The 20,737-nt window shown below is 30.2% G+C and overlaps 3 protein-coding genes across 15 annotated transcripts; 1 reads left to right on the plus strand and 2 right to left on the minus strand.

Annotated features, from left to right (window-relative positions):
* Positions 1 to 601: 601 nt before the first annotated feature.
* On the minus strand, positions 602 to 2,945 carry LOC121121981 (riboflavin transporter 2). 2 transcript variants are annotated; one of them, XM_040716985.2, is made up of 3 exons: positions 1,318 to 2,352; positions 1,112 to 1,263; positions 602 to 1,054 (listed from the first exon to the last, which is right to left on the minus strand). In XM_040716985.2, the coding sequence occupies exons 1-3, from the start codon at positions 2,198 to 2,200 to the stop codon at positions 851 to 853; spliced, it is 1,239 nt and encodes a 412-aa protein (XP_040572919.1). In that variant the 5' UTR covers positions 2,201 to 2,352; the 3' UTR covers positions 602 to 850. The 2 variants fall into 2 exon arrangements, with proteins under 2 accessions (XP_040572919.1, XP_040572918.1); XM_040716984.2 differs by having other exon boundaries at positions 1,112 to 2,945.
* Positions 2,946 to 6,808: 3,863 nt separating this feature from the next.
* LOC121121816 (FK506-binding protein 2) lies at positions 6,809 to 8,004 on the plus strand. Of its 11 annotated transcripts, none has more exons than XM_040716799.2 (4): positions 6,809 to 6,881; positions 7,223 to 7,436; positions 7,499 to 7,614; positions 7,686 to 8,004. In XM_040716799.2, the coding sequence occupies exons 2-4, from the start codon at positions 7,251 to 7,253 to the stop codon at positions 7,831 to 7,833; spliced, it is 450 nt and encodes a 149-aa protein (XP_040572733.1). In that variant the 5' UTR covers positions 6,809 to 6,881; positions 7,223 to 7,250; the 3' UTR covers positions 7,834 to 8,004. The 11 variants fall into 11 exon arrangements, with proteins under 11 accessions (XP_040572733.1, XP_040572734.1, XP_040572730.1 ...); XM_040716800.2 differs by having other exon boundaries at positions 6,809 to 6,856; XM_040716796.2 differs by having other exon boundaries at positions 6,811 to 6,881; positions 7,227 to 7,436.
* A 2,937-nt stretch (positions 8,005 to 10,941) lies between these two features.
* LOC121121327 (uncharacterized) lies at positions 10,942 to 20,426 on the minus strand. Of its 2 annotated transcripts, none has more exons than XM_040716213.2 (4): positions 20,198 to 20,426; positions 16,434 to 17,898; positions 11,668 to 16,377; positions 10,942 to 11,603 (listed from the first exon to the last, which is right to left on the minus strand). In XM_040716213.2, the coding sequence occupies exons 3-4, from the start codon at positions 16,073 to 16,075 to the stop codon at positions 11,527 to 11,529; spliced, it is 4,485 nt and encodes a 1,494-aa protein (XP_040572147.1). In that variant the 5' UTR covers positions 16,076 to 16,377; positions 16,434 to 17,898; positions 20,198 to 20,426; the 3' UTR covers positions 10,942 to 11,526. The 2 variants fall into 2 exon arrangements, with proteins under 2 accessions (XP_040572147.1, XP_071746358.1); XM_071890257.1 differs by lacking the exon at positions 20,198 to 20,426 and adding an exon at positions 18,122 to 18,239.
* Between the last annotated feature and the right edge of the window lie 311 nt (positions 20,427 to 20,737).

The following is a 20,737-nucleotide window of genomic DNA, read 5'->3' on the forward strand; positions in this document are numbered from 1 at the left end:
CTAAATCTGACTTTGATATGCGAAAAAATTGAACTTCATCTTCCATTCAATCCACTCTTATTTTTGTTTGAGCTCCGACAAATATGAAATTTCATCTCTATAAAACTTTAGTGCCTTCATTTCTATTTCTTCCCGTTTTCTTTTTCGTTTACACCTCTCCTCGGCCATTGACATTATTCTGGTCCTTTGTTTAATTGTCACTTTTTGTTTTGTTTTTAATCCTAAAGATGGTAAAACACTTTTTCTTAAGATGCGTCTTTTTAGTTATCATTTGTCCATCTACTTTTGTTTTTTTTAATGCTTAAAATGAAGAGAAAAACAGCTTTGTTAGAGCTATCAACGGATTTACCATCTATATAAACAATAATAATTGTATACAAACACTCATCAAATATCCATAAAATGAATATATAGTTTTTTTATACCGAGTATCTAATTTATTGGTATAGCTGATTTCCACTTATTAAGAATTTCCATGTATGATGTTGGAAAGAAGTTCTTATTTTATTATCATTGAGCTTTCGATCAGATGTTTTACCAGTGTGGCAACTAGGAACCACAAAATTTGAAGGCATGTTTAACGTCTAGGAGGAATAATCAATTTATATTCAAAATAATATTTATTTATAACTAATTGACGATAAAAGAATATATTTATATAACTTATTGAATGAAAACAGAAATACTTCTAATAGAGAGGTTGCGTCATTTTAAAAGCGAATAATTTATCCAGATGTTAAGTAATCCATGATCAGACAGACATATAAATTATTTTAATACCATGTAGAATAAAAATAAATCTTATGTTCGAGGTAAAAATTTAATTCGAGTCAAAATGTATTATAACTATTCAACAAACTGGAGACTCTGCAGTTGTAAAAACTTGAAATACATTGACCATTAAGAAAGAAATTAAGGCACCCAGTGCAGAGCCAAATTGTGTCAAAGCACCATACCAAAATAAATATTTAGAATTTTTGACATCTCTACATATGCCAGCGATTTCAATCTTAGAGAAATGAAAAAATATACCATTCAATATCCAAAGCATCACCTAGACATAGTAATAAACAGTATGATAAAGTAATTTAGAACAATATGTAAAACTTACAACTAATGGTCCTGAAATAGATGGATCAAATATGGTGAAAGGACTGTATATTGCAGTTGCAAAAATGAATCCCATCATTATTGTGCCAAAAATCACACATCCAACAATGATTTTAAGGCTTTTATAAGAAAAAAAATGCCCTAAAAATGCAACTGTGGGACTCAATGTAGATCCAGCAGTAACCGCAAAATGGAAAATATGATTACCATAAGGCAAGCACGAGTATGATTGAATTGAAGGCAGTACACCATTTGAAAAGAAATTGATAAATGCTTGAATTCCGAGTAAGAAACAAATTTCCATATTGTTGTAACTCCTCTCAACTATTTCAATTGTAGGAGACTTAGGTAAAGTTCCGTGATTCTCATAAGACTCTGAGTTTTTAATAATAGTACTCACTTCAGATTCTGATATTTTTTCACTTCGAGCAAATGGTGACAAGTCCAACATCATAAAAGAAGCAAGGCTTATTAACATCATTCCAAATAAAAAGTAGAAAAATATTTCGACTGAAAAGTTTGGAGGCTCAGTCACTATACTCGTCACCCATTCTTGTGTGGTCTCATTATATAATTTTTCACATTTTGTTTGTCCAATTCCTTGGAACAAAGCAACAATACTTGGAATGAATCCGCTCAATCCTTCTCCCATAAGATAAGAGTTTAGGTAAATTGATTTAAAAGTACCGATATATGGAAAATATAAAACGGAAGATGTGCAGTCTACCAAGGATAACAAAAATATAGGGATAAAAAGTCCTAAACTATGAGCGACTCCTAGAATATTTACCGTTTTGTCCCAAATATAAATCATGATAAATGAGGCAAGTACTCCAATAGTTAAAACAAAGTAAATACTATAGGAGTTATTGACATTCATCTTCCACCGAAGAATAGAGTAGAGTATTGGACCTACATTGGCAAGTTGAACAATAGCTACGAGATAAGAGGGTAAATTCCAATTTTCTGGTAAGACATCGACCATTAAGGGAAGTTCCACCCATAGTCCATTTATGGATATCCATGAACTTATTCCAAAGAGAATAATAAGTAAGTCTACCAGGGTACTACGATTGCTTACAAATACCATTTTGTGGTTGTTTCACAATAATACTCCAAGTTATTTATTCAATGTTTGCACCAATTATATTGACTAATTAATTATTAATAATTATATGTATTCTCCACAGTTTTCAAAATAATGTTTTTATTTCACTCTTCAAGGAACATCGAAATGAATTTCCTTACACGACCAGGAATATACTTACAGTGTTTGTAAAAATCATATTGGATGCCACCATGTGTCGTAAAACAGTAATGATAAAATTTATTTCTACGACTATTATTAGATAAACGATTACACAAGATATTTAGCTCATGATTATGTAAAAATGAAATATTCATAACCAATGTAAATGATTATGATGCATCCAGTAAAACTTTGAATTATCACTTATCAGACACTTATGAAGATTATGAAAATACAATAAGATGAGCACAACCGCATATATTTGTTTAGGAATAACTATTTTATTAATTTTACTTAATTATAACCTAGTTTGTGTCGTGATATTAAATTAATACTATGTTCCATGATATTTGAATTATGTATCCTGTAGAGAGGATGCGTTTAAGGAGCAAGAGTAGAATAAAAATGCACAAATTTGAAATTATTATTATTAAATTTAAGTAGATATTAATAAAATATATGATAAAAGGTTGCCATACTCATACAGAAGTGGCATACTCTATCCTCTGCTTGAATTTGAGACTTGTTTGTAAAAATGGAGGACATAGTGTTTTATCTTGACGAGGTTGAAGATACCCAAACTATTAAATAAAGGAATCCAGGACGGCCGAGAGAAATGAGGAGAGAAAGAGACGTGGAGAAATAAGGCAACGATGAAATTTAATAGGAACACGTATATACTCTTATTAATACATAATCATTACAACTTTGACAGAAATACACAATCAGGCATTCAAAGATACTTAGAAAGGATTAAACACTTAGAATTCAAGTATGGGCTCATTACATTTTTAAATAAGGACTTCGAAGACGACCAATGGCCTGTACAATAACATGTCATAACCTATTAAAAAGAAGCAAACTAAAAAAAGATATAGTTCCATCAATATTTGTACCCGAAACACACTCCTTAATCTTGCGAAAGGTGAAATACGAATTGGGTAACTTCTGAAGCAAGACGCAAAAAACAATTGGAATTATTAAATGAACAATAGACACGCTTCACTCCTCCTATCAACTCAACAGTTTTCATCTATCTAATTATGGTTGTTTTTTTTAGTTTTTATCCTTATCAAAATCATAAAAAGCTTCCAATGTCAAAGTTTGTATATATTGTGAGATCAAATAAAGTTAAGATTGCTTATGCAATTCACAACGTTATAGCTTATTTGAAAGTTATTCTTGGGAAGGAAGACCAAAAGAGATGATTACGAAAATAGAGAAATTGATTTCTTCTAATGTCTCGTAAACCAATAAGCTAAAATTTGCGAAATTTGCTCCCTTCATCATCGAAAAGGATAGAGGATACAGGGAACACTGAAATGAAAATAGAACGCGCTCTTTTTGTTTTGTTTTACAAGAGTGCAAAGAAGAAATGAATCAATCATTCATTTTTTATATATTCATCCCAAATGATTATTCTAGTTTTTAGTGACCATAGAGACATCGTGGTTTAGGGTATTAACGTATTTCTATTTTCAACAATTATTAATTTTTATATTATATATGTCAACTTTTATTTGTTAATTATAAATCTTTACAGTAATATATATACAGTGTGTCATTCTATGGACCTTAATTATATATGATATATCTATCAAATATATCATATATGTATTACATTTTCACATGAATTGTTTAACAAATTTATTAACAATTTCATCTAATAAATTGATATTTTGCATTTATTAGTTTAGACAAAATGATTTGCTGTTGTCCAGGTTGTACTAAGAAAAAAATCATAGTGAGGAAGAAATTGTTGAAGAAAAACATTCTCTTAATAATTTTCCAAAAGATGAACTTATTAAAGTATGGGTCAATTCCATAAGAAGAAAAAACTAGGAGCCAAATCAATATTCAAGAATCTGTAGTAAGCATTTTCCTATATCAGCTTTTATTCATGAAAGAATGGATACAAATTCAACTCGGCATACAGTCCACTTCAAAATATAAATTAAAATCTGATGTTGTTCCAACAGTATTTCCAGATATTCCAAAAAACTTAAGAAAAAAAACTTTTCCTAAAAGGACAACAACTTTATCTACTTCTACTAAAAGGTTATACTTTAGAAAATGCATATTAACATATCAAAGTAGTTTAAAGTGCATTGTTAATTTTTCAGATTTGAGCAAGATAGACTTCGTCTTAATTCTCAAATTGAACGTTTATTTCAAGAAGATAAGATAAAAAAATTCACGTATATAAATAAACCTGGATACATTGTGTTTTTCCAAAGGCGTTAATGTAATATATAATGAAGATTTGTTAGCCTTATCATCACAGGATCTTGTTCCATACATTTTTTTTTTTTTTTGGTTTAAAATGGCTACATAGAGTTACAAAATAGTTCCTCTCTTTCTCCATTTTTTCAAATGGACTTCCTATACTTATTGTTGAAGTGTATATGTTCATCAAAGAGTCTGAACCATTATTCTGATATCAATAACATTTTAACATATTTAAAAAAATTAAGAAAATGAACCCAAACTAGCTTCAAGCATAAAGTATGTCATTGATATATTGGAAGAAGCAGTACATCATCAAGACTTTAATTCGAAAAATCATATCAGCTTTAATATAGAACAACTTCACCTTCACTCTGTAAGTGCAAAAGGACAAAGATACTCTTCTGATTTTTTTGAAATTTCAATAATTTGGCACAATACAAGCCCAGCTTTATCAAATTTATTAATTAAAATTTTTAATCAAATTATAAAATCTGGAATGATTTACTTGCCATCTGAGTCGCCTATAAGAAGAATAACAAGTTTGTTCTCAGTTCAAGGAGGAATGACAGTCTCAACAATTGATTATTTAAAATCTAGAATTAAATTATTGGATGAAAAAGACAATTGTGTTTCTATAATAATTGACGAAGTCTATTCCTCATAGAGAGTTGAATTTAGTGGTGGGAATTTTTTCTCAATGGAAACTATTCTAAAACCATACTTTGTTTTATGGCGAAGAGTGTACTTGCATAAATTTGAGCTCTAATACTATGTATGTATGTCCAAAACAGAGATTATTCATTAAAACTAATTTCTGTAAATTGTCGGGAATAACAATGAATTCTTACAACATATTTTTTCAAAAAAAGAAAGGCGAAATATTATTTTATCTATGGCTACTCCAATAAGTGTTTGTGTAAAAAGTGCACGAAGATTGTTTACTTCTAATCAAACTACAACATTATTTGAAAAATCTTCATACGGTAATAATCATTTTCTCAACAGCACTTTCTTTATTCTCATTGTATCAAAAATGTTTAATATGTTTGCAAATATTTTTGTGTCTGAAGCAAACAACCATCTTCATGTGAATGAAAAAAGGAAAAGTGGTTGCAAAAATTCTTTTAATTGTAAAAAAAATTGCAAAGCTGAAATCAGATTGAATAGTGAATTAGCTCCTTTTTTTCTTCAATGTCATTTGTATATTGTACATATTATATTTGTTTCATTATAAAATTAAGTTCAATTAAAATTATGTGTTAACTTTTCAATACAAAAATTAAATTTTTAGTAGTTTAAAAAGGGTAAGTTATAAATTATGACCTAAGACTTATGAGTTTCAATTTACTGGATTTACTTTATTTATAGGATAAATTCATTTGCACTCTAGTAAAATAAATGCACGCCAAAAGACGATATCGTTCCATATTCATTTCAGTGTTCCCTGACTAATAATTAATAAATAATAATACAGTATTACTGATACTAAATATATACAATAGACCATGGACATCCCTAAAGGACTCTTCTTTAGGCAAGGAATGAATTGTGAACTTGTTTATAAGTCCTATATGCGTAGTAATATTATATGATGATTTTTAAATTGATTGAATTAATAGCTTAGAAACGTCTCATTTCATTGTTAAAAGCTATTGTCCCTGTGTGAATCTGAAAGAAAATGGAAAACGCTAGTGACATTGTGATATATCTTAAATTATTCTATGTGTCTAAATCTAAAATTTATTGTATTTAATATTATAATTGTATCTATAATATTGTAGCAAGTAAATTTCTGTATTTAGCGTAAAATATTATTAATACTGCACTAAATTTTTTTCTGTGAGGTCATTTAAAAAAATCATTTGCATATTTATATTTAAACTGGAGTATTGAATGTATTATAATTGGTTTTCATTGGTTTAGTTAATGTTAATTAATTATTTTCTACATTATAGATGTTGTTTTATTGAAGTCCTATACTTTTTCTAAGAAAATAATTTCCATGTACATCAAAATACTTGACTTTTTTCCTTGGCTTGTCCCCAAATCATGCCAAATATCTAAGATTTATTTTTCGAAGGTTTACCCCTCAGCAAAATGAGGTTGTGTGATTTCAATCTCTGTGCTCCATCCCTTTTCATTATATCATCCCAGGCTTGTACATGTATATCTAAAAAGAATGTGACGTCAGTTAAGGACTACGTCAGCATAAGAAGACTATCCTATCACTTATCAGTATCTTAGTTTATCTAGTTATAAATAATACCGGTTGGATAATCATTAATTAATTAAGGCTCGCTTCCAAATTATCTTGAATTCTCAGCATAGTAATCCAGAGATATCAAAGCTAAAGATACAGTGATCTTTGTTCTACAATATTATTTCTTTTTAGGAACTAAAGGTTCTGTTTCTACTGCATACGTTACTTAAATTTAATTATAATTCATTATGGAGAACAATTGCCACAATTTTTATTTAATATTATCTGAATGTTTTCGATTCCTCTCCAACATTTTCTTTTTTCCATGAACAAGTAACTATTATTATCACCACACTTCATATTTTGTCTTTAATTAAATTAACGTTTAAAAACGTGTAAATGTAATGAGCCTTAATTGATTTAGTTATACTTAGACAGAATCCTCGAGTGTTAGTCGCAAATATGAGAATACCTAAGGTCCATATTCTTGTTTGCCTTTTTCTATTAGTTTCTGTGGTCAATGGAAATGATGACGAATCAGCTCCTAAGAAGAAGACTGTGAAAAAACTTCAAGTTGGAATTAAAAAACGGATTAATGATTGCACGGTCAAATCTAAGAAGGGAGACACCGTATCAATGCATTATACGGTGATGAGCTGTTATCTGAAAATATCATTTCTTTAATATTTTTTTCTATTATCTAATTATAGGGTACATTACACGAAACAGGGGAAGAATTTGATTCTTCAATTCCCAGGGGCGATCCTTTAAAGTTTAAATTGGGATCTGGTCAAGTAATTAAAGGATGGGATCAAGGTCTCATTGGGTAAGTTCGGTTTTTTAATATACTGTACAGAATGCATCAAATATACACTATAAAATTGTATTTCTTCTCAGTATGTGTGAAGGTGAGAAACGTAAGCTGATAATCCCTCCCGAGCTTGGCTATGGAGCATCTGGTGCCCCTCCTAAAATTCCTCCAAACTCAGCTCTTGTGTTCGAAGTGGAATTAATTCAAATCATTCCCGAAAGTGATGAACTTTAATGATTCAATCATTAATATTTTAAAAACAGATTTCTTTCTTTTGTAATGTACATTTTGAATATTTATTGTTTCGAATTAGCGTGATTTATTGTCGTTTTTGTAATTTTGGTAATTATTTTTTTAATCTCAAACGTTAATTTTTGTAATATATTTTTACGTTACAATTCTTAATCATTTCAGTTTTATGGATGGCGTAAATTTTGTTTTTTAAATAAAAATACAGTAAAAAAAATGGGTTACTAATTGGTGCTGTAGATATTTATATTAATTATGTTGGGGAAAAATTGTAAGGCGTGTTATTATTTTATTTCAAAATAAGTATGTTGGAAATCGATACTTACTTCAAGTTCATGTCTAACAGCTTATCTCTATCTCAAAAGTTTAAAGTCATTTAAATGCTAGAACATACATCAGTCAGGAGTTCCCAAACTTTTTTAAGTTTTGACCCTTAAAATATGTATCTTAGACAGTGTGCAACCCCTAAACCTCTCATTGAGAGATGAATATAAAATTTGGAGTGCATTTTATGCAAACATATGACTTAAGGACCATATAATGATTAACTCAGGCAAATAATATTAATTATTTGACTACATTAGTCAAAAATAAAGATTTTAATTCTACATATATTGAAAAATATAGCAAAATATATTGTAAATATAAAATCAGGGTTACACGTACTACTTGGAATCATTTCTAAACAATCAATTCTATTTTGCAGTAAATAAAGTCAAAATTGAGACTCATAAACAAATTGTCTCAAATCAATTCTATTATTGGTTAATTTTGGACACAACCACTCCACGTTAAGTATTTCTTTTTATATTTGAGTCAAATGGGATAAGTAAATCTAAACTGCTTTAGCCAGCAGGGGGGTACTCATTAATGTCAGAAAAACAGAATTCGTCAAGTTTTTAAGAATCAAAATCTGTTTTTATTATTTGGTACTATGAAAGTTCGATAAGGCTATCTTCCTTATCAGAGGATAGATGATTAGTTGTGGTGATAAAATATGTGTACCCAATCATGATTTTGTGTAGACCTATCTTCTTGGAAATACATTTAAAAGGATTCAAAATGTACAATAATAAAAAAATATGTACATTCATCATTATTTAAGTTTTGATGTCCCTCAATGTAATATGTCAATTTATATCATATTCTTCTTTGGAAATCATCTCGCATCTCCTACTTTGGGAACCACTGATTTAAGTGATATATCCTTTTATAAGAGAATAATAACCTATCGATAAAATATGTTAAGGCTTAAAATAATAATATTCAAGTAACATTTTGCTTCATTATAGAATAGTAAAGATGTTACAAGATTTTTTTTTTTTTTTTTTTAACAATTGAATGTTAAAGAGAGAGAGAAAAATCATACGGTATTCTCATGAGAGATGGAACTAATAATTATGTTGTGTACAAGTTGCAATTGGTCTGTCGTATAATGTCTTATTTAATTATAGCTATTAACTAAAAATTGATTAATAGCTATAATATATACTAAAATATTTATAATATTATGATAATAAATATTGGCAAAAAAATGAGTTCACTGAATATATTATATAGTTAAAATAATTGTAATTTAGCTCCTGAGTTTTATTTGGCGTGATTTATGAAAACCAATTAATTGCTTCAATTTTTAATATAGAAAACACGATTTTTTTTCATTTTCATAATTTGAAATTTGCAAAATTCTTAGGACGCAAATTTATCCACGGACTATTCAATACTTAAGAGCTAAAATTGGTGCCAACAGAATTGGTATGAACTACTCCAATTTAGACTCAAGTTTGGGGAAGTTTTTTTCGAAATTGGGTAATTGTAACCGAATTTATTTCAAAAAACCAAATATATTTTAAATCTTTGCGGAATCCCCAATAACGAATTACTTAATCAACAAATTATAGAATAAGTTATGGTGCCTATTTAATCATATAATGTAAATTTAAAGATAAACAAGAAAATGAAAAAATCACCAGGTATTAAAATAGCGAAGTTCCGTTTACTCAGTGTATGGACAATGGGGGTCGCCACCTATCTGATGATTTTCAAAACCGTGTTAAACAAAACTTTAAAATGTGTACTCCTTAAAATTATATAGGTACTTAGAATAATTATCAGCTAGTATTTTTCATTGGAAAAGTACTAATATAATATTCAATAAATTTATGCAAAATAGATGCCTCATTTAAAAACGACTACACTCTGTAAGAAAAAAGATCACTATCATGGTTTAAAGACATAGCTGTATATTGTTTGAAGTAATTTTAGTCTCGTGGTAAAAATAAAAGCAAAAATTAAAATACACAATAACCCTTTTTTTACTATTGGTCTGGATAAAAACGAATTAAATTTATTGTATTGGAAATTGGAAGTATTGGAAATAGGAGATAATACATTTCTTGTGGCAACTATTGTCTCATTTGATCTATAACATTCGTACATATAGCCAGAGTTGTCAACATTACTCAACAATATGTAGGGTATAGTAAATATACAGGTTGGACATCGAATATGACAATTCTCCTTGTATAAAATCTCCCATTGTTGAGAGAATAAATTATTTAAAATTTTCCTTTTGAACCATACATTCATAAATAAAGATAAAACAAAGAAATTCAAATACTTTTTTTTTTAGATGACATGATCCTTTGCATTAAGTCTTTAAGTATAATAATACTCAAACTCACACCGAATTATAAATATTAGGTTTTCTCATCGCTAAAAATAATTCATCAAATGTGGGATTGAATTAAAGACGGATAGTACAAACTACAATTTTTACGATCTATTGAGTTTGTTTACAAAACATTCAAATAACCAATCACATAATATTGACGCTGTTTATTCAAATTAACTAATCATACTCATGTTCTAAATTACGTCATAAGTAAACAATAGGATTCAAATTTTTGACTAGTTATTCATTATAAATGTAAATTCAGTGTCAAAATATCATAAATCATAATCATAAATAAATCAATAAGCTTACAAAATAGTACTGCATTATTTTAAAATAATGACTTGACAGGTCCAATTGTGAATAAGAGAGAGAGAGAGAATGTATAATGAATATTTGAATAAACATTTTAAACATGGTTTGAGAGTATAAAATAATACATTAAATTTATTCTCTTAAGATACAGAAATGAATTTAAAAACTGTTGTATATTGCATATTATGAGTTATTATTATAAATTGGTAAATTAAATAGTCAGTGAATATTAATTTCTTGAGCAACACAACAATAGCAACCACTTGTAAAGTTAACTTATTAGTTATCATTAACTTAAATAAAGGATATATAAATTAGCATCATGGATGTACTGATGTCACTATTTAAGTTCCGACAGCCTTATTAATTAACGAATAGTTGCATAATTTGTTTCAGATAAAGCGAAATTAATTAACACGTTTGGATATATATATATATAATAACGATTTAAAATATATTGCGTACATTCAACAAAATTTGGTATTATTAATATAAAATCATTTCCTTACATCAAAAATTGAGCTTATATGTGATCAAGTTATAACGAACAATTATCAAAAAAAAAAAAAAATAATAATAATCGAGAGTTCTGAGTATGTCTCATTTACTATTAGTATAGTAGAATATTCTTCTAGGAGTGTATATATTTATGACTGAATGAAGGTATCCAAAAAACATTATATTTAATATTAATGCATGTAGACGTGATACTTATAGTTATTGATATTCCTAAACTTTTTACCGCATTCATTGCAAAAGAAAGCGCCTAAGGGAGGAAATGAATAAGACACAATTAGCATATAATTAATTATGATAAATAATGAACAAACCTGAGTTATCATATGACAATGAACAAAATCCACTAGCCGCAGGAACGTTCATCTTAGTTCTTTTTGGTTGTAGCTTCACCGAATATAGCTCACAACCCCGTTCGGTATATAAACCTTGACAATGATCATCTTGAATAGCTTCTATTTGTTTTTCAAATTTGACCTTTGGTATTTCAAGTGACATCTCTTTATGATTGGATAATTCTGAACAAAGCGAGACTACATTTTGGATATTTCGTTTTCGAGACACATGCCTAATTCCATTAGCTCCAAAAGAGGAATCATGAAAAGACAGCTTGTGACTAAATCTAAAAGGAGTACGGATGATTTGTTCTTCAGGAAATATGTATCTTCTGGGCAATATAGGCATATACGAATCGTTTTGAACACAAGGGTGATGAATAGTTTCATAAGTCAGATTTCCACGATAGAGGGCAACTTGAAGTCGTTCCATATTAGCAGGAAATCTTTCAACACTCCACAACTTATTTTTTAAATGATTAGCAGGTACATCTACACCATATATCTTTTTCCACTCTATAGGCCATAAATAATCGAGAGTGTAATTGGATTTATCTATAACTTTTACTTCCATTGCTCTCTGGCGAGTAAAGATCAAATCTTTGACTTCTTTTGATACTTCGCTAAGACTTCGAACTAACGCTATATCATATACTGGAATGCAAGTATTGGGAAAGTACTTGACCAGTGCAGTATTGCTTTTGATTCCAGAATTTTCTGTCTTTTTCAATTGTTTTGAATTCATTATTTTGTTCTTAAATTGGTCAAATTTACGTACATATGCATTAAGGGTCCAAATTGATAAGTGACTCAATTTAGGTCTTACTTTTTTCCATTCTTCAAGAAATAAGTTATCTACTTTTTGAAGTCTTACATCTTTATCGATATCTTTCTTTTTACGTCTACTCTCTTCTCTAGCTTTGAGAAGATCGCGCATCACATCACTGGTCCAAACCACACTTCTTTTACCTTTCTCATCAATTCGACGTAGAACCTCTTCTATTGTCACTTTGCTACTTTCTTCCATATCATCCTTATAGTTATTATCAAAATCAGGGATAGGATTTCCAGGTAAATGATATTCACTTTCACTAGTAGATTCAATGATGGTTTTATTTTCGGAACGAATAAAATTGTGAACATCTAGATTCCACTCCTGAATCTGGATGTTTTCTCTCGAATTATTTTCTTTTTTCCGTCTCCTCAGATGTGATATATATTTTCCTATTAGTATTCTACTATCGAGTTTCAATTCTGGATGTAATTTTCTCCATTCAAGATGGATAAGATTAAGAAAACTTATTTTTTTCTGGTAGTGTTTTCTTTGTTTTAGAAGTTTGAATCTAAATTCTGCTTTTTGGTAGCAATAATTTAAATCTTGAATTCGATCATTAGACCAAAACAATTTAATATTTTTGACTTTAAAATGAGGTCTTAATTTAGATATAGAGGTAGTAGTCGAATAAGGAAGGAATTTGGTCCTAAAGTACCATTCTTTGTGCTGCTCCATTGAAATATTACTTTCGTCATATTCAGATGTACATGGTTTCAGCTCCATTATATTGTTTTTTGAGGAAACGTCTTCAGGCTTGGCAAATTGGAACCAGATTTCTGATATGGCACAATCCAATGTCAGGTTTTCTAATAAGTCAATATCTTGATTACTCTCAAAAATTAACATGCGATGCAAGCTTACAAGTTCTTTAAAAGAAAAATTAATTTTAGGGTGCAAGTTTTTCCAAGATTCATAAGCATTAACATCTTTAGAACATTCTAATTTTGAGTTAGATATCGCTTCTGCAAAACATGAAATCACTTGTTTAAGTGTAAGCTCAGTTACATTGAATTTGCAAGGAACTGTAGTGATAAATTCTAGAGGGGGAAAGTTTTCGCTCCGACAACTATAAAATTCTTCAAGGAACATTTCGATCAGACCCGTAAGATTCCGTCCATTCACTTTTGGATAATTTGAGGCACTGTCTTTTTTCTGTCGAAACCAAATTACTTGAAGTGCAAATGGGAAAAATGCTAAATAACCTCTATTTAAATAATTGATATACTCTTCTCGAGCTATTGTATAACAACTAAGGAGATCATGAAAATCTTTAGCAGAGAGATCAAGCTCTTGAAGTCTGTTTTCGACTCTAGAAGGAATTTTTAGAACAGACAGAACTGCGTAGTTACTGTCTGCATTACTTTTATGACATGAGTCTACAATATCTACAGATTTTTTATGTATTGGTATAAGCTTAGCTCCACCAGGAAAGCGAAAACATTCTTGAGTTTTAGTATCTTCTGAGTTGGAATCCTGATTCTCTTGTTTTTCTAACTCTGAAGAAGAATCATTTTCTGAATTAAAAAGTTGATTCCTTGGTGGTAATAGAGGAGGTAGTGATGTTTGAGATTCTTGTAACAGAGACTTTATATGCAGAAGGAAATCTTTTCTGATATACTTTGAAGGTATTGACACTTGATCACTTATGTAGCTGTCTCTAAAAGTATTCAAACAATTATCCTTTTTAATAGGCATCGATCGTTCTGTCTCACTTTTGTACCATTTGTACTTACGCACTAAATTACGCTTTGTAGATGGACACTCAGGATGTAATTTGACAAATTCTTGATGCCAAACTTGGCTAAAATTGAAAAACTCTGGATTGGGGGATGCTTTTTTCATTTGCAAAGCGATTTTTCTAGTTTCAATCATGTTATTGATCATTAAAGGAGTCCAAATTTTATAACTCTCATTATTTTCTAATACATTCGCTGAAACTTTTGAACGGAACATATCTACTTCGTTTAATAAAGCACTAGGGGTTAGAGGACAATCTTGGAACTTCTTAATAAAGGCTTTATGAAGATTTGAAGCAAGTTCCAGTTTTTTCTCAGGTACAATAATTAGATCTTTTCGCATTCGTCTTTTTTTCAAAGTTTGACGAAAAACCCGCGTAAATATAGCATTTAAATTCTTTCTGGCCTCAGGAGTAAAATTCCAAGATGTGTTAACTACTATATTCTCCCTCAAGTCAAACATACGTTCTTCAACATCTTTATAAGATAGAGAAGAATTGGGAAATAATCCTTTCCATAGTTGAAAAATATCGTTGAAATAGGATTCATCATTTATTCTGTCTTCAAACTCAATTATGCATTGACGTAAAACTCTGTTATGTTCCGGAGTCCATGTAGAAACTAATAATTTCCCACTTCTTTCTTTAGAATTGTTCGCTTCAATTTTATCAGTATCAACTTTTACTTCCTTAAGATATTTTGCGTAAAGCAAATTAAGCGTGCTAGGGTGATCGCCTCTATCTGGGCGCAGTAATTTCCATTCATCACGGAGAACCGCTCCAAAACCTTTAGTTTTTAGATCTTCTTGATCAGTATTATTTTGTAGTTTAAATGCCAGATCTAATAACTGTTCTTTGTCCTCTTTGGTCCAATTCGTGTAAGCCTTCTTAGGGGGCAAATTGTTCTTGGCGCATAAAAAACCTTGATCCGACTTATGACACATTTTTTTGTCAATATGATTTTGGGTTTTCTTCCACTTCCAATAGTGAGCACTCAAACTATTCTTTCCGAAACTACAATTGGGATAAATTTTTTTAAATTCTTCCCACCATGTATGATGAAAAGAAACTTTTTTTCCTTTCGTTTGCACCTCTCCTAATCGCTTAAGTGCCGAATCTCGAGTCTTAATAACATCTTCAATCATGGATTTGTTCCAATAAAACTTTTCTTCATTATTTTCTTGGGGTTCTATCTTGACTTCCTCATTTGGAGTTTCACGCCTTGGTAATAAACCTGATTGGCTTAAATATTTTTTAATAGTCTCTTTCTGAACCTTTAGATGTTTGATTTTTTCGAGAAACGTCTTATCAGTCTCACTTGACTCTGGATATATTTCTTTCCATTCATTTATCAACAAAGGGATGAGGCGAGGTTGATTCTGCTTAGTTGATATAGATTCGTCTTTAAGTGAAGCATATTTTCGTCTAGCTACATCCATGCATGCTATAAAATCCCGAATCATTGCTAAGCTCCAATTGGGAAACCCAACCACTTGAGGCATAACCTCATTCATAGAGGAAGCTGGTGTTTCTCCCTCAAAACCTGGAGATATCATTAAATTTTCTTCGTTTTCCTCGCTGTTATTCTTTATTCCATCGGTAGAGATATCTGTTTTTATATTCGTGGATTTAACAGTCAAAGGACGATCTTCCTTAATCAACGGTACAAATCCTTCTTTTTCTATAGACTGTAACTTAGAAAGAAGGCTTCGCGTGCTTTCCATGCACTTAGGAAATGACTTGCGAAACTCATTGAACAATAGTGTGGCAAATTGTTTGGATTGCAAATCTATAGTCTTTGGATATAATGCCCTCATAATTTTCTCTCTTTAGTATTGATAAGACCTTGTTTCATCGTAGCATTCCATTGTCTAAATCCTTTAACCTCAGAATCGCCTGATTCTCCTACAGGTAAGACTGAGGTCTCACATTTTAATCTGGATATTTTCAATACATTACTCATTTCATCCGTTGATATAGAGGAGGAATAACAAAACTGTGAATTATACTTTTCGACAACATCCTTCCAATCAAAGTTCAAATCTGGATAAATACTTTTCCAGCGGTTTTTCCAGATTTTCGTAACCGCTTGAAGAGATGGGGTACGATTTACATTTTCCTAAAAAATAAAAAAAATGAAAAGAATGAGTCAAAAAGATGTAAATCATGTCTTACCTCTGCCTTCATTTCCGCATATTCTCGAGTTTCTTTTAAATGGCATAGCATTTCATCTGTCCAATCTAAGTCCTCATAATCCTTTGACTCAGTGAACTCCTGACTTTTACATTCACCATTTTGATAAGACTTATACTTGGATCGATTTTCAAGAGAGCTCATGTCATTCATTTCAGGAATACGATCGTATTTGTAAAGCCTTGAAACAAGAGATCTAACGGAATCAGAATTTCTGGGATGGATCTTATTCCATTCATTCAAAATAGCTCCTACAAGACCTGCTTTTCGTGGCTGTTTTAAGTATGGCTTCTCAAATATATCACAGTTTGGATAAAAATCCTTTAAATTGTTTCGAATATTCAATAGATCTTCTGTTAAACAACAATCAAGTTCATATGAACTATCTTCAAAAATATGTACCCAATGTGTATTACAAGCCCAATCACTTTTAGGCGGTAAAGGAATACGATTATCCAAAGACGGAGATGTGCTTGATGGACGAAAAGATTCTTCTATAGAGTTAGAAGCAGATGGGGCCTCAGTAATAATTAATTCTCCGTTTTGTGGACATGTATCTAAAAAAAGATTTGGTTCTTTCTCTAAAAGTTCTTCAATCTTTGTCATTAAGCTTTGTGATGTAACGCCAAGAAGTCCTTTATATTCCTTGCGCCAGTGATGTGATAGGGAATCACCGAGTTTAGATGAGCACTTTTCATCCAAACTTAGTTGCTTATAAATATTAACTAGCAAATCAATTGCTTGTTTATTCCACATATCATTTCTTTTAGAATGTGAAGCATTATCTGGTCTTGTCTTATTGTAAAGAAAAAGTCTGGCTTTCAAATTACGTCCTGTTAATGTTGAATCTGGGTAATACTGAAGCCACTCCTCTCGAAGCTTGGAAGTATAGTCTAAATGAGGATTTTCAACAAGTAATTCGTCAACTTTTTGACCAATAAGACTCAAATGCATGAGTGTAGACGGAGTCCATTGTACAGATTTGATCTCCTTAGCAGCTGTTAACACTTTTTTAGTTTTCTTCACATAAGGCTTACGACGTTTCGAACCCCCTTCAAAACGAGTTTCATAAATGTCTAAAAGGTCTCGAGGTTTAATTTTATATTCAGGATGTAAAGAAATCCATTCCCGATGTAGGAATACAGATAAACAGGCAGGTAAATGAAGTCGCCTTTTTGACTGAACTTTACAGTAGGCTCGCTTACGGCATAATCGTAGAGTTTCGTACAAGTTTTCATTCCAGGGGATTGATACTCTCTCTTCTTCGCTGCTGGCAGTGAAATTATTTTCTTCCTCTACTACTACTACTTGCTCATGTTTATAGTTGGGGGCTTGAGAAGAAGTTAGAGAGATCCTTAGTTTCAATGAGTCTGGGTCCAGAGTTACAGCATGGTTTCTCTCCATGAGACTCGGTGAAGCCATTTCCTCCATTAACAAAGCATTCCACCTGCAGGGAATAAATAATATTCAGTATAACAGTAGTACACATCTAGACTATACAACTACTAGCCACACACTACCCTACTACAAGTCATAGTATAATCTTATCTGGACTCCCAATCTCTCCAACCCAACATATCAAAACAATTCCTAATTACATTTTCATAGATATCACTCCGACACTAGACTTCAAAATGTAGGGATTCGCGGAAAAAAAGTAATATACTTACAGTATTTTTGTACGAGTCACTAAAATAGTATATATACATACATACATTTACATATCTATCTGTATGTAAAAGAAAAGCTCCCCTCTTTTTAATACATTTAGAATTTTAAAGCGTGAGTTCCTTCCTCCGTTTCTGCCTTTTCCGCCCAAATAATTCGCTACCTTTTTTCTGCCCTAGACATCCTTCCTCTCAGTAAAATGGTATATGTCTAAAACCATGTATGAGGATTCTTCTAAATTTATCCTTAATCATACCACAAATATGGAGAATAATAATACACATAATATCAAATGTAGCCGTAGGAATTGGAAATATATTTGTAACACAACCTTATCTGTATTATACTTAGTTATTATTAGAGTACAAGTTATTGTACTCTATTAAAAATCATGATTCATGATGCAATGGCAAAAATGAGTATGACATCTATTGAACTTGCTGCATGTATATATTACGTTTATAAATTTGATAAACTTTTTTCTTTTTGAACGATTATAATTTTTCTTATTAATCAAAGGGATGGTATTTTTCATTTATAACAATCCAAAATTTCCTATAAGAGTCTCAAATTTTGAATTGTTAATTGTATGGGACATTCAAGTAAGTGTTGCTGTTTATTAAAAATACTTTAATTTGTGAGCCTATCCCATCTCATTAAACGTAATTCATCCGGATTTTTGAAGAACATATATACAATATAAAAAATTAGTATTTATACCTTTAAAATATATATTTTTTATTAATATAACTTATAAGAATGTGACGTAAATCCCTCACCCTAAAATACCCTATTCTATAAATAAAAATACAATAAGAAAAAAAACTATAAGGAATCCGGACTTGAGGATTTCATTTCTCCTACAAATAACTATCAATTTAAATATATAAAGGGGCTTGCTTTTGTTTAAATGTAATAATGCATAAAATGAATTTTGAGCGGGCAAAAATATTTAAAAATCAATAATATTTAGTGAGTGCGACATCTAGCACATAAAAAAATAACTACTACCGGGCACAAGAAACATATAGCTATAATAATTATTAATAAGTATAGAAATTATTATCATAATTGTAAATTAAACTCTTTGAATATTTGCTTATAAAAATAAAAAGTGCATATCTAGGAATAACTTTGTCTAGAAGGAAGAACACTATCAATTGCCTTCAAGAACATATTGCGTTTAGAAGTCTAAGAAATGGTACTTAAAACAAATCATAAATGATAATGTATTCAGTTCTATGGGCCATTATTAAAACAGTCCGTCATTTTATTAAAAATGGAGTCATTAAAATAAGCTACTCATTTCATTTTAGTAATATATATTTATTGATCTCTGATAATGATGAAATCTTTTATAAAAATGATTAAAATAATAAGTATCTATCAATTTTACAACGAACATAATAACTACTAAGACCACGAGAAGGAAATGTCAAATATCGGAGGATCTCAAACTTGCAAGAGGAAGTAAATACAATTTATGAAGGGAACGTCATACAAAGACTGCATATGAACCCTATTGGGGCAATTGCCCCATTTCCATCCCTCTTCCGTAATGTTAGCTCATATGAAAGTGAGATGTGGTCCATTTTGAGCATGAGTAGAACATACATGCTCATGTCCCTTCCCCACAAGAAAATAGTATTTCTGTTTTTCTAAAATCCATAGTGAAAAAAAAAAGAGCAAGATTCTTTGGATTTACGTAGACTAAACATTAACTAGAAAAAAATAGCCAGGGATGGATAAAATTGAAACATACTTGAGAGACTACAAAATTAGAGGAAATTCAAGGGTTCTTCTACTATCTTTGATGATTTTTTTAACAATTCCTTGCCTGACTAGTATATATCCGTCCAAATAGTTATAATGTATATCGTTTGGCTAAAGGGATTAAGTGTACTCAAAGATCCTCCCTTCAAAATACAATTCGATTCCAGATCAAAGGCCCTAGTCCCAAAAACGTTTGAATTACATATAAAAGACCCACAAGTTACAACTATTCACAAAAAAACACTTACATAATATCAACTCATCCACAGATACAATAGTCATTGTTAATTTAATAATTTACTTACCTTGCAGTAAATTAACAATATAAGGGCTAACCACAAACGAAAATCAGAGAAAACAACTTATTGAGATAATAAATTATATGGTTTAAAATCTAGGTGAGTATCTTCTGAGCAACAAGTTCCACTAGGATATCATTAATGAGTGCTCCTCACTTGCACAGTCAGAAATAATATGTATAATATAGAAATATAAGTTGTAGTCTTCTTTCGAAAGAGGTTGCGTGAATCTTTCATTACACAAATTTAACTTTTTTACTTCCTCTTATACAACACCCAATAAAATTTGCAAAGTTCCATTCAAAAATAAAATAAAAAGCATGAAAGAAAGATTACAAATCGTTTCGAGATAAATTTATATTTTATACACTTATATGTACCCTTCTTAAATTGATAGGCCTGTTTCACATGTTGTTCTCAATCGTATTTTTCAAAAATGATTAATGAAATAGTACGACTATCGTTTCGAATATTATTATATTTAATATAAATCCAGGTACACTTTCTTTAGAGTGTACACGTTCTTGTTTAAGAAATGTTGAATCA

This window comes from Lepeophtheirus salmonis, chromosome 7 (assembly GCF_016086655.4).
Source record: "Lepeophtheirus salmonis chromosome 7, UVic_Lsal_1.4, whole genome shotgun sequence".
Classification (NCBI taxonomy): domain Eukaryota; kingdom Metazoa; phylum Arthropoda; class Copepoda; order Siphonostomatoida; family Caligidae; genus Lepeophtheirus; species Lepeophtheirus salmonis.